We start from the raw sequence: 18,066 nt of genomic DNA, 5'->3' as shown, positions 1-18,066 counted from the left end.
CTCGCACTGCATGGACTTGTTCGGTTATGAAGGATGGCTCGCACTGCATGGACTTGTTCGGTTATGAAGGATGACTTGTTCGGTTATGAAGGATGGCTCGCACTGCATGGACTTGTTCGGTTATGAAGGACGGCTCGCACTGCATGGACTTGTTCGGTTATGAAGGACGGCTCGCACTGCATGGACTTGTTCGGTTATGCAGGACGGCTCGCACTGCATGGACTTGTTCGGTTATGCAGGACGGCTCGCACTGCATGGACTTGTTCGGTTATGAAGGACGACTCGCACTGCATGGACTTGTTCGGTTATGAAGGACGACTCGCACTGCATGGACTTGTTCGGTTATGAAGGACGACTCGCACTGCATGGACTTGTTCGGTTATGAAGGACGACTCGCACTGCATGGACTTGTTCTGTTATGAAGGACGACTCACACTGCATGGACTTGTTCTGTTATGAAGGATGGCTCACACTCGCCTCGCTTTGTTTTTTTTAAGGATGACTCACAATTTGCTAGTTCTGTTATTTAGAATAACATCGCACTCGTCTCGTTCGGTTATGCAGGATGACTCACACTCTTCTCGTTCGGTTATGCAGGATGACTCACACTGGGCTCGTTCGTTCTGTTATGAGGGATGACAATCTTGTCCTGTTAAAGAGGATGACTCGCCCTCGGCTTGTTTTTACTGAAGGATGGGGTGAGAAAAAGTAGTATGTGGTTATTATCATTTTCAGTAAAAGTTTATGCATTCAATCGGATTAACAGGGACGTGTTGTGGAATGTACAGATTAAATTATTTATGTAACATATTGTCGTCTGATATTTCGTTCGGATACAATATGATATGCACTACGTTACCGCTGACACGTACACCAAGAGACATACCAGGTATACTATAAAGTCATTTAATTTGTTTGCATAAAGTGGTTTCGACCTAAGCAACATTTTGAAAATAATAAATACATTATTGGTTCCATATGATTAAATTTCGTTGACGGAAAACAGCCCCTTCCATCCTATACATTTTGGAACGCAAAGAAGAAGAAGAAGATCCTAGTCATTTAGTGTTTCTTACATCAAAAATGGTAAAAATATGGTAAATTTAGGGGAAATAGATAGTACATTTTATCTTTGAAAACAATATGTTTGCTCACATAAGTCATGAAGTTAAAGTAGTCCTTGCTAAAATACATGCGTCTGTAATCCCTAGCAAGATGTTACATTGTGTCAGCCGCCTGCTAATCCTCTTCAATTCCTTGTAAAATATATAATCTGTTGACTGTACTGGTAGGAATTCATTTCCCGAGAGTGTTGTCAATTAATGGTATGGAAATTCACCGTTAAATATGTTAAAATAAATTTATATTTAATTTCTTACTTTATTGTTACAGATGCTTCTAGTATAATTTGAATAAGGTATGAAATTATTTCGCTAGAAAGGACTAATACAATATTTAGAATCCAGGTGAAAGTAGAAAGATATCTTAAGAACAGTTCATATATTTAGAAAACTATTTTGTTTCAATTTCTGTTAATTTTATAATTAGTGTTCTGTCAATTTGTGCGTTTTTTCATTTTTGTCAAACCAATGATTCGCAGTATACATTGTAGTTTGTGATCATTGCACTGAGGTTATTTCATTGTAAAAAAAGTTTTGACCAATTGTGTTTCCTGATCTTGGAAATATAATAATTAAAATAATTCAAACAGAATGGACTAAAAAATACGAATAGAATCATTTATTTTAATTATTCCCTAGGTCGATTGTGTAAACAGTCTCGAGAATAGTGTCAATAATCTCGAGGCTGGTAGTATAAATCATCTCAAGGATAGTGTAAATGATCTCGAAACCGATCGTGTAATTCCCATTTATTAACAGAAATCATATTGAATTATAATATCGTATGTCGTTTTCTCGACAGTAAATTTAAGAAATAATATATTTCATCCAGTGAATTGTCGTTGAATAAATCATTGTTTGGAGTTCAGATGCGAAGGAATTATATCGTGACGAGGGCGCAGCCCGAGTGATATATTAATACGCATCTGAACGACAAACACTGATTTATTCAAGAGCAAATCACTAATGAGATATATTATTTCGATTCTAACACGTAACCAAGGATTTTTAAATACATCCTTGACGACATTCATTAAATATTTGCCCGTTTTCAATCGGTTTCTTTTCCAGCGCGCCGCTATGCCATTTGACGCCATGACGTAATAATTGTGACGTCAGAACAGTGATTTGTTGTATAATAATTCACTGTTTCCTGCCTTGTTTGTTTAATAGGAAAATGAATCGGATCGTGTTAGAATTTCTGTTTTTGCACTTTTTCTCCCAATTTAAAATGACCGTTATCGTGTGTCCAAAATTAAGAACATTCTTAAATTATAACTACAAATGTTGTCAAATTAAAGAAAAAAAAAACACCAAAAGAAACTGTTTATCTGAAAACAATTCAGTGTAATTCAGATTCATAAATTAACTCAGTTCACTCATTTGCGTTTTCATACACAAGATCCGGAGTATGTTTCTTCCAATCGAAAAAAACAAAACATTTTGTTTTCTTACAGGACACTGGGAAAATGCTGTTCCTATTGATAATTAGCCTTTCTTTGCTGACAACAACAGCCTCTGGATATAAGTAAGTAACATTTTATCATAAACATTGTTGAACTTCTTGTTCGCAAAAATTCAGTGTCGTTTGTTTACCACATTGATGCTCATCATATCTTTGAGATACATATTTAGATGAATAAATGTAAACTGTACGGAATTATAACAAAATTGATTTCTAAAGCGAGCAGCTGTCAAAACCTTTCTCCAACATTTTCCTTGATTCAACAAGATATATAAGATTTTGAAAATATTCTAGCTGATCTATTACATAATGCATTAGTATTCTGATAAAGGCCTAATTATAAATTTATATATTAGAAATGTAATAAAGGAAAGTTGTAAACTAATTAATTCTTTTCTTTTCATGATACGCAAAGATCTTATATTGTGTTATGTCCGGACACAATACGGCCTGGAATGGAATTCAACGTTCAGTTGAATAAACTTGATTCAGATCTTCCAAAGATGTTGTTCATGGCCGAAATCCTAAACAAGAAGGGAAGCGTTGTCAGGGAGGAAATAACGGTGTCAGCAGGTATGAAACTCTTTTAATTTCTGTTTTTTATTTCTCCTATTTAAAAAAAGACTTTGTGTTTTATATGGAAAAATGTGTATTTGTTTTTTTCTGCATACAATATCACTGTAAGGGTATATGTATAGATATTTTTCATCAATGTTACGTAGTCTGTAATAAATGTATTGATTATACGTTGAATAAAATTATTGTTTGCCATTATTTGTTTTGGGTTTAGCGTCGTTTTTTTAACAATATTTACGTTATGTAACGGCGGGCAGTTAACTTAACAAGTGTTCCTGAATTTCGAATCAGTACTAACCTGTTCACCGGAAGAAATTACTACTGCGCCAAATGAATCAGAGGTGGAGGACGTTGGTTAACGTTGCTACAACGTGAGCCAACGTAGAAGAAAAGAACGTGGCTGAAACGTGATCAAGCACGTGAACTGAAAATCTTAATTTCGGACATGTTCAAAATTCGCTGCTGTTTTCCAACAACATACTACAACGTGGTAACAACGCGGCGAGAACGTAGTATAACGTAGCAAAAACGTAACAGAACGTGAACATAGCGCGTCCGGCCATTTGATATTGCCCCAGTCAAAGTGTCACGTTTTGGCTCGCCACTTATTGCTACGTTGGTAATTTAGGCTAGTCAGCCAGCCAATGCATGACGAGTTTTAGCTGTACGTGGTTGCGGAGTGGCAGCAGCGAGGCATAACGAAGCATAGCGTAGAACAACGTGGGGACAACGAGGTGACAGTTTGGCGGCAGCGAGGAAACAGCGTGGCTATCACGTGGCTACCGCGTGGCGACAACTTGGCACGTCGTGGCACCCGGCTGAAATTTCCAAAAAAGTGGTTGTCAGAAACGGAGTACAACGGCGCGGCCAAAACGTGACACTATAACTGGGGCATAAGCTTGCGGTCGCCATTGTTTGAAATCCATGCGCGTTGAGGTTATATCATTAAAACGTAGTCCAAGTGATATATAATCATACTTTCGATTCTAGCATGACATCTTTCAAAGAATTACATGCTTTGTGTTGTATTCATTTTCAGCGCACCACTTTGACGTTCGGCGCAATAATTAAATACGCATAAAGCGGGAAAACCCGATTTTATCACAATAATATAGCTCTAGTGAAATGTACTGGACATTTTGTTAACATACGATATTTTACAGGTACAATGAACTCAAACCTTGTCTTGAACCTGCCATGGGACCTGCAAAACTCTGCATACAGATTAGAGGTTAATGCAGAAGACCGTGATGGAATGACCCTTTTCAAGAACTCGACTGATCTCAATTATATGCAGAAGGGGATGTCAGTATTTATACAAACAGATAAGGCCATTTATAAACCCGGACAGAAAGGTATATATATCGCTGCCTTCAACTTTATTCATGTGTACATTACTGAGCATTCATACTATATAGACAGAATAAAATCATAACAGACACATTATAATACATTAGAAGAAACCATCTCGCAGGACGTTTGATAGTTTCATTTGAAACAACGAAAATAAATTGCAATAAATTATTATTTTGTTGATGTTATACACCTACTAATTTTCTGTCTGAATTACGGCTTGTTTGTCACAAACGACCCTGTATTCAGCTTCAGTAATGATTGGAAAAATATCGCATTACGCCAGAAATTATGTAATTATAGCGTCATGGCGTCTTTTGCGTCAAAAGGTTCACCGTTTGAAACGTAGTTAGTTTGTCTGCATTTGCCTAAGATACATTAGAAATAGGTAGAAGTATTTGATAAAATAGTCATTGTACGGTGCAATGATACATTCGGCTCTCAGTCGTTAACTCCCGGTGCAAGCCCCTCGCAAGATCTAGGCTCCAGCCAGTCGTTAACTCTCGGTGCAAGCCCCTCGCAAGATCTAGGCTCCAGCCAGTCGTTAACTCTCGGTGCAAGCCCCTCGCAAGATCTAGGCTCCAGCCAGTCGTTAACTCCCGGTGCAAGCCCCTCGCAAGATCTAGCTCCAGCAGTGTTACTCGGCAGCCTCGCAAGATCAGCTCCAGCGTCGTTAACTCTCGGTGCAAGCCCCTCGCAAGATCTAGGCTCCAGCCAGTCGTTAACTCTCGGTGCAAGCCCCTCGCAAGATCTAGGCTCCAGCCAGTCGTTAACTCTCGGTGCAAGCCCCTCGCAAGATCTAGGCTCCAGCCAGTCGTTAACTCCCGGTGCAAGCCCCTCGCAAGATCTAGGCTCCAGCCAGTCGTTAACTCTCGGTGCAAGCCCCTCGCAAGATCTAGGCTTGAGCCAGTACAACATTGCCGGTCAAGGTACTGATGTAATGACCCTAATTATATAACACTGTTAATATTATATTATTATAACTATTATTATTTTTGTTATTTCGACTTCTTAAAAGTTAATTCTGTGTACAAAATATATCACTGAAGTAATAACACAGGAAATTTCTTTTATGTCTGTTGCAGTTCAGTTTCGAACGTTTGGGGCCAATCCAGACCTAACTTTGGTGTTTGGAAAAATGGATATCTCTATATATGTACGTATAACTTGTAAAAAACTTGACATGTCTTATGTTAATCTTACTCTCTGTTCCAAAGTTTAGTTCTTGTTAATAGAGTCTATATTTCATACTATGTAACGCAACAGTAAGTCTTAAAATGAGATAAGGACACTTTTTCACTTTGATCGGACTTCGGCGACAATAAACAGATTAGTAGGTGAAGTACTTAATTTTAACGAGGTTTTAAAAACCCAGGTTATAAGAACGAGGTACGTTACTTGGCCGGGAACTGGCGTCAAACTGATTCCGTTTCCGCTCAATACTTTTTTTTTGCGTTGAGATATTGAAGTAAATCTTGTTCATTTGGTTGTTATTATAAGAACAATGTTGGTGTTGCCTTTAGGTGGGCCGGTGGTCTAGTGGTAACACGCTTGACTGTCAATCCAGAGGTCCGGGGTTCGTTTCCCGGTCCAGGCACTGGAAATTTCTGAGGTGCTCTTGAGTGTCTCCCACCTAACTAAGAGGCGCCTGTACTGATTCTTTCCAGGAAAAACGACTTTGCGTGTATTGGTGCTTTACACTGGGCACGTTAAAGAACCAGACTGTCTATTCGCAAAGAGCTAGGCTTAGTTAGCCGGACAGACTTCTCTCTATCTGTTCTGGGAGGCTTTATCTCACTCTGTCCCTCTGATCAGATCGTTCTATGTCTGTACTAGTAGAGGATGAGTTTCGCGCCCTGTGTGGCTGCGTTTGCTATATGTAAAGCGCATTTGAACGTGTTTATCGTGAAAAGGACGCTATATCAATCTGGTATAATCAGTTGAATCAAGGTCAAGGTTACTGGTACAAAAACTAGAAAAAAATATTTCCGCTTAATAATTTTAGCTTTGATTGATGTAATTAAACTTGATCTAGGGATATATTATAAAACATCAATGTTGTGATTATTTAATAGGGCCAGTGGTGTCAAGGTCAGGGTCAGCATAACTCAGATTATATGCATTCTTAAAAAAGTACATAGTGGCGCAGTAGACTTAAGCGTCTGTCTTTGTGTCTTCTGTAATCGCGAATGGATGAGTCGCCGTTCAAATACTGATCCGGACCATACTTTGTAATAAAATTTAATTAAGATGCCCTAGGGTCATAGTCAACTTCACAGTAATTAAAATAGATTTTTCTTCTCAGTTATCATAAGAAAAGTGGTTTCAAGTTTATGACTTCAGTTAGAATTGACTTTTTGTCACCAAACTTGGAGTAACCAACTGGTTTTGGATTGTATTCGGGGTCATAATTACTAGAAACATAAAAATGGCTTCCACTCAATATCTTTAGTTTGGGCTTGGGGTCACTTGGGTGCAGGTCATAGGTACTGAAAATAGAAATTGCTTTTTCACTTGGATACACCTTTTGTCGCCAAACGTAGTGTATATATACCTTTTATTTAGACAAAGGTTCGGATTACATTTCTGTTATTCAGGTCAAGGTCACTGTTACTAAAATAGAAAAACGGGTATTCGCTAAACTGGTATCGTTGCGTTGTCGCATTTCTTGTGTTAGGTCATAAGAATGAAATGTAAAGTCTAATGAGATATTTTCCTTTGCTTCACGTTTCTATATATAAATGACAGTTTTTTTTTTTTTTTTCGGCGACGCCGTCTAAATTCGTTTTCGTTACCTATGCCACGTGACTTCAGTTTGCAAATCAAACTACTTGATAACGCATTATAGATAATTTATCAAAATGGAAGATTTATGCAACACTCTTCCTGATTGGACGAGAGTGTCAATTTCTTTCACTCTGTTGATTGTGCTACGCTGAGTGAAATGTAGACAAAGCGTTTATCCTAAACGACGCTGTTCACAGTTTTAAAGCTAACTTTGGCTCAGTATATTTAGCAAGAATATTGATATATCTCAAAATGATAAGTAAGTTTAATAAATATGATATAAACCTGTTCAAATACCAACATATATCAAATTAAAGAAAGAGCTGAATACGGTCTGCGTATCACATGAATAAGGGTGTGATAAGAGTCTTTTATGTAGAGAAGTGCTTTTTAAAAGATTTTTCTTGTTACAATTGTCGTCTGTATATGAAAAGGTTTCTTGCTTTTGTGACTTATTCAGATTGCATATTAAAATGAGTACTTGTTTGCTTTGATATATTTGTTACAAATTATTTAACTGATTTATTATATATGAATATTTTTCTTTAGTATGGTATGCAAATATTGAACTCAGTTGAAATCTGTTTCATTATATATATGCTATATAATGACTGAATCTCATTACACTGAAATAAAGGTACGCTGCATACAGTTTATCTATGTGATATGAAACAGAAATATTGAAATAATTACAGTTGTATGTTTTGCTTGACCTTCACTTTTTTATAGGTGTGACGTCATTGCCCAAAGATTCATGAATAACGAATATGCATTTGTTAAAGCGGGATCAGTTGGCCTATTTTAGAAATAAATAATAATAATAAATAAAAAAAAATCCTTTAATTGATTTTTTCTCATGTATTCTAATCAAACTTGATTTGTAGCATCTTTATTAGGCCCGCAACAAACTTTGTTCAGCTGGGACATTTGACCCCTTTTAGGGGCTGCTAGAGCTAAAACTAGAAATGCCTTTATACAGCGTCTCATGAACAGCTTGGTGGATCTTTGTCATACTTGGTCTGGAGCATCATTATAAAGTCCTCTTCCAAATTTTATATAGGAACTTAGGCCCTATTAGGGACCACTATAGCTAAAAGTAGATATGCCTTTCTTCGCATTAACCACTAAAATGTAATGGATTTTTATCAAACTCGATGTGTAACAATATCGTAAGGTCTCCTGCTATTTTGTTACAAATGGGGATAGGGACCAATTTAGCTAAAAATATAAACACGTTTAATGACCTCTTCTCATGAAGCGCTTCATGAATCTTCATCAAACTACTGCTGTAATTATTTGTCTAAGGATAAACGAAACAAAATTGCAACCCTACGAAACCTTTGCGAAAAATTAAAAGAGAACCATTTAAATTGTTAAAGTGCGGTGTTTAGTTTTGCAATTTGAAAAATGTTAGATGAAATATGAATGTTAGATGAAAAATTCATAAACTTCTTTCCTTATTACAATTCGCCGACCATCATTTTTAAAGATATTTCTTGTTAAAACATGCTTACATAGCATCACATATATATTTTACTTTTTTAGGATATAAATAATAACAAGATAAGTCAGTGGTTGGGAGTGGATGATCCTAGTGGAGTGTTCCAGGGGGAATTACAATTATCTGACCAACCACCACTCGGCGACTGGAGAATAGAAGTTGACTTTAGTGTAAGCTTTACATGCTTTTCGTTTTAGGATTATTTTAAAAAATTGTTCTGTGTATCATGTTAAAAGTAATTTAACTTATCAAAATACGTAGAGTTGTAATATTTAATGTGTGGAGTTATTGGTTTGTTACGAGAATACGGAAGAGCATTAGTGCCATGTGTATATTATTTATTCTCTCGAAATTTCGAGTTACGTATCTCAAAATTTCGAGTTACTAAGTCGAAATGTCGTGTTACTAAGTCGAAATTTCGAGTTCCGTATCCACCGGGTAGCCCTACAGGGTCATATAATTTAGATGACCGGGCAGCGTTTGCCCATAAAATATCACTATTTAAACCATGTTTAAGTCTGGAAGGTTTTCGACCTAGTTTTAGCCCATATTACAAGGAAATATAGACATACTCTACATGAACGTGTAGTAATGAGTATGACCAAGATAGGGTACCTGGATAGATCTAGATTTTGAGGAGGGGTCATAGAAGGTGACCGGGAAGTATTCAAACTTAGAATATTTCACTATTTTGACCATATCTGGAAGGGTTTCGACCTAGTTCGAGCCCCTGAACAAACTATACATGTAAATGAAGGTATGTATCCCGGATACAGTTTGAAATCTGGAGTAGCTCTAGAGGCTATGTTTGTTTGTTTTGGGTTTAACGCCGTTTTTTAACAGTATTTCAGTCATATAACGGCGGGAAGTTAACCTAACCAGTGTTCCTGGATTCTGTACCAGTACAAACTTGTTCTCCGCAAGTAACTGCCAACTTCCCCACATGAATCAGAGGTGGAGGACTAATGATTTCAGACCCAATGTCGTTTATCAAACAGTCACGGAGAACATACGCCCCGCCCTAGAGGCTATGATAGGTCATACATTGATGTATGGTAGTATATAGTCCCTACATGTTGGGTACAATATATGGATGTATACTGATAGATGATTCCATTTCTAAGAGTCAAAGGCTGTCCATGACAATTCTGGCCTTTGACAGACGGACAGACGTTCAAATTTTGCGGATAAAAGGGCAAGATACGAAACTCGAAATTTCGTATTAATAACTCAAAATTTCGACTTAATAACTCGAAATTTCGACTTCATAAATAACATACACCTGGCACTAATGTTCTTCCGTTATAGAAGGACATACGGGCCGTTGTGAAATAGATAGAAGATTTTAAATTTATAACAGATGTAAGAGTAAACTGTGCATAAAATATCACGCTCGTAAAAGTACAAACAATTAAAATCTTATCTGTTGTCTTCTGTTGAAAAAAAAAACAACAAGGCATATCTAAATGATCTTTAAATCTTGTATTATATATGTATTAAAACACCTTTCATTAGTCAATATAAAAACACATTTAAACTTCACCATCTTCTAAATTTTAAAAGAAATATACGTTCTCTTTTTCATTTTCTGTTTTACTTTTAAGTCATTTAACAACATGTACTTTCTGTACAGGGTTCATCAGAGTCGATGACATTCACTGTGGCAGAATACGGTATAAACCTCATTGTATTCTTACAATTTTGGTCCATGTCATATTGCTCTCAGAAATCATTAGTATTAGTATAATTAAATTGTATTCTAATTATTAAACATTAACAGAATGATTTTAATCATTTTTACGGCGATGACATTTCTCATTTATATTGTATTGACCTTCAAAGTTTTCAATGTACATGACATTCATCGGCCTTCAAAGTTTTCCTTGTACATGACTTTCATCGGCCTTCAAAAATTTCCATGTACATGACCTTCATCGGTCTTCAAAATTTTGCATGTACATGACCTCCATCGGTCTTCAAAATTTTGAATGTACATGACTTTCATCGGCATTAAAAAACTTCCATGTACATGACTTTCATCGACCTTCAAATTTTTTTATGTACATGACTTTCATCGACCGTTTTAAACGTCCTGTACATGACTTTCATCGACCTTCAAAAACATTCATGCACGTGGCTTTCATCGAACTAAAAAAAGATTCATCGACCTTGAAAAACTTTCATGCACGTGGCTTTCATCGACCTTAAAATTCATTCATGTACATGAATTTTATTTATTTTCCAGTTTTACCCAGGTTCGAAGTCTCGGTTACAGTCCCTAGTTTTGGTGTTATGTCCGACAAGTACTTGACCGGTAAAGTTGAGGCAAAGTAAGGTCTTTCAGTTTCGAGTACTTAGAACAGCATGAACATGATATAAAACCTTTTTTAAAATATTAATTAAAAATCAACCTTATTAATTTATACAGCAACATTCAATTAAAAATTTGGCATACATAGTGTATCTTAGTATTTCTTCAAATAATTTTAAACAATTCTTATATCGTCAATTGAACCACTTGGTAAACTTGTGTTATATAATATGTTATCATTTAACCCTTAGCCTGCTAAATTTCTAGAAGGGACTGGTCCATCATTAAATTTGGACAATACCATTTATTATTCGAAGGGATGTTCACTGAAAATTTACTGACTGAATAGCAAACAGTGGAGACCATGAATGTGTAGGCTGATCTAGGTCTGCACTGGTCACAAAGGCAGAAACACTTGCCGCCAGCAGGCTAAAGGTTAAATGATCACAAAAGTTGTAAAATAGCGAAAGCTTTGACAGATAGAAATATAATTTATTCAAATGTACTTACTTTAAGATACACATTTGGAAAAGGAGTAGAAGGAAATGGGACCCTCGTCATCAAACAAAAATATAGTTATCGTGGAACAAAAGAATTAAGCCTGTCTTTCAAGGTAACTACACATTTAATTATTATTATATACGTTCCAGTCTTAGCTGATTGTACTAGATTCTATACCTCGGGGCATTATTAGGGATCACAGTGGCTGAGTGGTTAAAGTCGCTTGTAATATCGTTTCAATTGGGAGTCTGTCAATGCCAGAAATAATGCGCGAAGGTTCACATAGCTCTTCTATCACCATTTCAACAGGAATAATGTTTTATGTCATATAAATGTCTCAATATGTTTTGTTGGTTTGACATAATCCTACCAAACATAAAAGATGTTTAAATGTTCAGCAATATCATGTTTAAATATTTTATCTAAAATATGGCTCTAGTAATGTTGTTTGCTTACAAGAGTATTGTACACATCACTTCAGCATTACTTTCCGGTTAATTTAATATAAATTTGATCTATTCCAGATAAACGGCGTTTACAAATTCATTATTGACATGAAAACTCTGGTTGATACACTGGGAAGTCTAAACTACGCAACTCTCGAGTTAGTCGCAAAAGTTGAGGAAGGTCTCACGGGTAATACAAGAACGGGATCTGCGGAGATTCAATACTTCGATAGAGAAGAGAAACTAGTATTCATGGATGGAGCTGATAATTTTAAACCTGGGTTGAAATACACTTGTTACGTAAGTGTCCAAACTAGCTATAAGCTATGACGTGCCATTAATCGAGTAATTCATATTCACCTTAAGTTACATTTAACCTTGGACGTAAATAGCAGAAAATTTGCAATAAATATGTCAAATGATAAACTGTTTATAGACTCTATGGACAAGAAATATAAGAGGACAACTCGTTCGACGTTAATATATATAGTTTTGTTCAAATTTATGGCACTTTTCCTTTGTTAACCAACCTTGTTATACAAGTATCTATTTACAGGAAAACTCTGTTACAAGTGCGATTACAAGAGACCTTTTTCGCTCAGCTTTTTAATACGATTATTCCGTGTCATAACTTTTTATCGTGCATTTTTGCAGCTTTTCTTATCGGACCAAGATGACAAGCCCATATCTACGAGGGACTCTCAGGTGAATGTTACTGTGACTATGCATTACGGAACAAAGAGCCCCGAGCCCATTCCTCTACCAGAACCGATACCTATGCCGTTAGACAAGAGGATTGGTAAAATATATTTTAATACCATTTTACTTTAATTATCTATATTTGAGAAATTCATATTAAAAGAGTGCCGTTACGTGAGAATGTTTACAATTGTATTTTTATATGTTGTGCCTTTTGTTAACTATACATGTATAAGGAATTCACCTTGATTCACCTTGATTCACCTTATATACACTGTCCATCTTGGGGCTTTCGTGCACTTAATCATATCTTTCCAGTGGCGGTTTTAATGTATGCAAACATACACTGCTGCAACGTTTGGATATAGGGAAACTGCTTCCTGTGACCTGTTGATCTTTGCCCTTTATTTTATTAGACTTAAAATGTATATACGTCACAAGAGCTGACAGTTTGGAATTAAATAATATTTTATGTTTCTTTCTTCATCTATTATTTTCGTAGTTTGTACATTTGTTTCTTATTACACATTGTTATTATTATACATTGTATTTGTTCAGAATACTGTTCTCTGGCTCTGTTTAGAATAAGTAAATGAGCCGTGCCATGAGAAAACCAACATAGTGGGTTTGCGACCAGCATGGATCCACACCAGCCTGCGCATCCGCGCAGTCTGGTCAGGCTCCATGCTGTTCGCTTTTAAAGCCTACTGCAATTAGAGAAACTGTTAGCGAACAGCATGGATCCTGACCAGACTGCGCGGATGCGCAGGCTGGTCTGGATCCATGCTGGTCGCAAACCCACTATGTTGGTTTTCTCATGGCACGGCTCAAATAAGTATTTCTTTCCAACACCTTTGGTTTGAGCACTCAGTCCATTATAATACAAGCAACGTCTACTTAATATAATATGGGCCGCTGACTGTGTCTTAATTGACCGCTGTTGATACTCTGTTTATCAGTTATAAACTGACTTTAACGTACGAATATATTGTGCAGCTTTTCTGAAAACTAATCAAACATTGGCGGAAAGGAACATTAACATTGGTTATACATATCAATTTAAAAAATATAACTCAATTTTTATTCATTTATAGCGTTTCCACTTCCACCGACGACAACGCGCCCCGAACAAAAGCACGTGCTGGGACCAAAGACATTGAATGTCCCGAAAAATGGAATTGTACCTTTTACCTTCTCAATTCCAATATACATAACACAAATCACAATAGATGTACGTAGGAATAAAGATTTATACTTTTAATCTGGTTGTTTAAACTCGTTTTAAACATATATATTTATATATCATATGTATCTTTGTATCACATACTATTATGTTATGTGTACAGTACAGTAGGGTAGGTAATTTTCGCGCCATTTTGGGTAAAAAATTGCGGTTCGTACCTGATTATACTGTTGCAGACAGTGATGCTTAATATTAAAGAGGTTTTGAATTTGTGGATCCTTCTGGTCGTGAATATCTGGTGAACATAAAACGATCTCGACTCTCATTCAGTGTACAGTACTAATATAACACCTGGCAAAATGTGACTGTCCAAACCACACACATTGTCATTTTACCGGTCTTTTTATAAACCTATACAGTTGTGTTGGGATCTTGAAACTCTCAGTATTTGCATAATATTTCTACATGTTCTATATGCAAAATACTTCATGTTTTAAGTGTGGGCACAGTCAAACGCATTGCCTTTTTATCAGTTATTTTACCAGTACAGGCGTACTGCGACCCGTGCCATGTTCAAACACTCAGTTGTATGAAATTTCGTTTTTACTTTTGAACTTTACATAAAACACATGTATTTTAAATGTTTGCAGAAGAATATCAATTACGCTTGACAGCTGCAGTATTTGTTATGTATTGCATTCGTGCATTTTCCGTTCGTATGAACGGTGAATTTTTGCAATTTTGAGACCCAGAAGCTAGTGTGTTTGATTGCAAAGAATTTGTAAAGAACTCAATAGATTTCAAATATCTTTTTTTCGAATATTTGTGCATGAATTACACTTCCATTAGAAATATGCATTACAAAAGTGACATCACTTATTAAACTTTTATTTGGTTATGATCCCGTGTATGCAGTATATTATTTAATGTAACTGCACAAACTTTATGCAGGTGTGTAGATTCTTTAAAATGGATTACATTTTATGTGTTGAAGTAGTTTTTCGTATTTATAACATTTTATAGGCAAAGTTTGAGAAGCTGCAGACATCAAAGTGGCTTAATCAATTCCAGTCAACCAGTCGTACTTACATTCAAATATCTGTGAAAACTCGGAACCCACAAGTAATGTATTCCTAGCATTTATTTCTTTCAGCATCCGAAACTACCACAATGTCATTTTGTATACTGTTTTTTTAAAGAAAAATAAATATTAGTTAAATTAATATATCAAACATGTTTTACTTGTACAGCATTTATTATGTAAATAAGAAATGATAACAGGTCATTTGTTTAGAATACGCGATGATGTCATGCAAAGTAAACGTAATACAAACAAGAGCTGTCCGTAAGACAGCTCGCTCCACTATTTGACGATCTGACAGTAAAATGAACATATGTCTCAAAAAGAGACCTCTAGTTTTAAAGGAAGATACTCCAAGGGGCATAGTTCTGTCAAAAACATCAATTAGAGTTATTGGGATTGTTACCACATATGTAGATCATGAAGGTAAAGATAAATTTTGAGTTTCAAGTCATTATTCTATATAGTACCAAAGTTATGTCCAGAAAACGAAGTTTGTCAAAGAATTTAAGTATGAAAGGGGCATAATTTGGTAAAAAAAAATCAAGAGTTAAAAGGATTGTTACCACACATGCAGATGATGATGATAAAGATACATTTTAAGTTTCAAGTCTTTATCTTATATTGTACTAAAGTTATATCAAGAAAGTGAAGATTTCAACAACAACAAAAAATTAAGTATGAAAGGGGCATAATTCTGTCAAAAATACAATAAGAGTTATGGTGATTGTAACCAAATATGCAGATGATGATTATAAAGAAACATTTTTAATTTCAAGTCATTATCTTTTAAAGTACCAAAGATATGTCTATAAACGAAGCTTTCGAAAAAATTTAACATGAAAATAATTGCAAGTATACCAACTTTGTGACCTAGGTTATAATGGCCATAGCCCCTGCACATACTTTGTTTGTATACTGTACAATGTTAATGTGAACTTACAGTAAGATCTAAGCAATAGTAACAAAGATATGACAGAAAAACAAAGGTTGCCGAAAAACTTTAACCTTAAAATTAACCTAAGTATAACACCTTGGTGACCTTGACCTTGGGTATAATGGGCCCAGCCCCTGTACATACTTTGTTTGTATGCTGGACAATGTTTATGTGGACTTACAGTAAGATATAAGCAATAGTAACAAAGATATGACAGAAAAACAAAGGTTGCTGAAAAACTTTAACCTTAAAAATATCCTAAGCATAACACCTTGGTGACCTTGACCTTATGTATAATGGGCCTAGCCCCAGCACATACTTTGTTTATATGCTGGACAATTTTTATGTGAAGTTACAGTAAGATATAAGAAGCAGTAGTAACATAGATTTGACACAAAAGAACAAATGTTGCCGAAAAAACTTTAACCAAGAAAGGTCACGCCGACGCCGACGCCGGGGCAAGTAGAATAACATAACTAAAAATGACAAAAATACGATAATATCCCTTATTAAAAAGCTCTTTAGCAATTTCTCTTCGGGGTTGCTACGAACTTAACCCTTATCATGTTTGACACGACTGATCCAGTGTAGATCATGGTTAAACTGAACATCCGTGCAGTCTGATCATGATCTACACTGTTCGCCATTCACTCAGTATATTTTTGTTAATAGCACCTTTTAACAGTTAATGGTACTGTCTAAATTAAAAGATGGACAAGTTCATAATGGACATTTAGCAGGGTTAAACATAACGATGATATTTTTGCAGACTGGCAAAAAGTGCAGTTTCAAAGTTCAATCAACAGTTTCAAGAATCAGAGTGAACTATTTGGTAAGGTATTCAACATATACAAAATACAGTACTTAGTTCAGTTCTGAAATAATGTTTCAACAAAAATTCGAGTTAGATATAAAGTAAGAGAATATTAGGCTACTATCTTGTTAATCTATAAAGTTAGAAAGCGGAACAAAGAAAACAAACAAGTCGAGGCTCTTGCAAGCATTGTATTTTTTCGTAGACGGTCATAATAGCAAAAATATCCCCTTCGGTCCGGCTCTTTATTTAAGGTAGGATTAAAATTATACTTGTGTTTCCTCGATATGGTTTCACAAATAGAAAGATGTGTTTGTTATAGAGTAAGATCTTCCACTTTTTTCCAGATTATTTCTAAAGGTCTGCTTGTCAAAGAAGGTATATTAAAATTTAAAGGGAAGAAAAAGACAAAATCTCTCAAGATCAAACTAACTGCCGACATGGCGCCGTCGGCGAGATGCATTGTTTACTGGACAAAAGAGGATGGCGAAATAATTGCTGACTCGGTTCAGTTCGAAGTAAAAGGAATATTTAAGAATAAGGTAACATCATGTTATGTTAGGTCATTCCTTTTACTTATATTTCTTTTTTGTTTATGGAAAGCTATTTTTAGAGAAAAAATATTTCAGTGTTTCACTACACAAAGCTCACTTCTGATATTTGGAAAATTTACATTTTTTTTCATGCTTGATGCATTTGCCGAGAGGCCCTTCCATGCATGAAATAATGTTTGGGGCACCAACTAAAAAGGTCTTCATAACATCTGTAATTGATTTGACCGAAATGTTGTAGTAATATTATAAAGCAGGATCTCCTGTCATTTACTGTTGTATTGTCTTTCATATTTATGCCAGTATAACGCTTTGACAGAAAACATTTAATTTCTGAAGTATACAATTATATGAGTATTAGGAAAGTTTGGTGTACATCCGGAAGTTTGTTCTTTTATTGTTCTCTGCTTACTGTTATAATATTCTGAAACAAGTTCAATATATATTTATTTACTCACAAACTAAGATTTGCTTCATATGTTTCGTTCATTACATCTGTATTTGGAATCAAGGTAGACATAGATTATTTAAAACCAAATGGTAGAAAAACAGGACGTGAACAACCCGGCAAGAACATCCTCATTCGAGTAAATGCGGATCCTGGTTCACAGTGCAACGTTCTTACAGTAGACAAAAGTGTTCTGTTGCTAAAATCCGGAAACGACATAACCCCTTCCAAGGTAACTTTAATTCTTACCGCTTTCTGTCTAGTTTATTCTCTCTAACAAGCATTTAAAATA

At 35.6% G+C, this 18,066-nt stretch overlaps 1 protein-coding gene across 1 annotated transcript in view; it reads left to right on the top strand.

Annotated features, from left to right (window-relative positions):
- Nucleotides 1–1,275: 1,275 nt before the first annotated feature.
- Nucleotides 1,276–18,066, top strand: part of LOC123556222 (CD109 antigen-like) — a 31,480-nt gene continuing 14,689 nt past the window's right edge. Inside the window, exons 1-16 of the mRNA XM_045346814.2 lie at nt 1,276–1,325; nt 2,579–2,649; nt 3,002–3,159; nt 4,326–4,517; nt 5,601–5,671; nt 8,848–8,973; nt 10,437–10,476; nt 11,049–11,133; nt 11,631–11,727; nt 12,140–12,361; nt 12,716–12,860; nt 13,855–13,991; nt 14,967–15,065; nt 16,731–16,793; nt 17,123–17,317; nt 17,839–18,006. Of these exons, the coding sequence (XP_045202749.2) occupies nt 1,323–1,325; nt 2,579–2,649; nt 3,002–3,159; nt 4,326–4,517; nt 5,601–5,671; nt 8,848–8,973; nt 10,437–10,476; nt 11,049–11,133; nt 11,631–11,727; nt 12,140–12,361; nt 12,716–12,860; nt 13,855–13,991; nt 14,967–15,065; nt 16,731–16,793; nt 17,123–17,317; nt 17,839–18,006 (1,872 nt within the window). The 5' untranslated portion in view covers nt 1,276–1,322. The remainder of the gene's footprint in view (nt 1,326–2,578; nt 2,650–3,001; nt 3,160–4,325; nt 4,518–5,600; nt 5,672–8,847; nt 8,974–10,436; nt 10,477–11,048; nt 11,134–11,630; nt 11,728–12,139; nt 12,362–12,715; nt 12,861–13,854; nt 13,992–14,966; nt 15,066–16,730; nt 16,794–17,122; nt 17,318–17,838; nt 18,007–18,066) is intronic.

Source organism: Mercenaria mercenaria, chromosome 5 (assembly GCF_021730395.1).
Source record: "Mercenaria mercenaria strain notata chromosome 5, MADL_Memer_1, whole genome shotgun sequence".
NCBI classification, from domain to species: domain Eukaryota; kingdom Metazoa; phylum Mollusca; class Bivalvia; order Venerida; family Veneridae; genus Mercenaria; species Mercenaria mercenaria.
The sequence above is the reverse complement of the archived record's forward strand: the minus strand, read 5'-3'. Positions and strand labels throughout refer to the sequence as shown.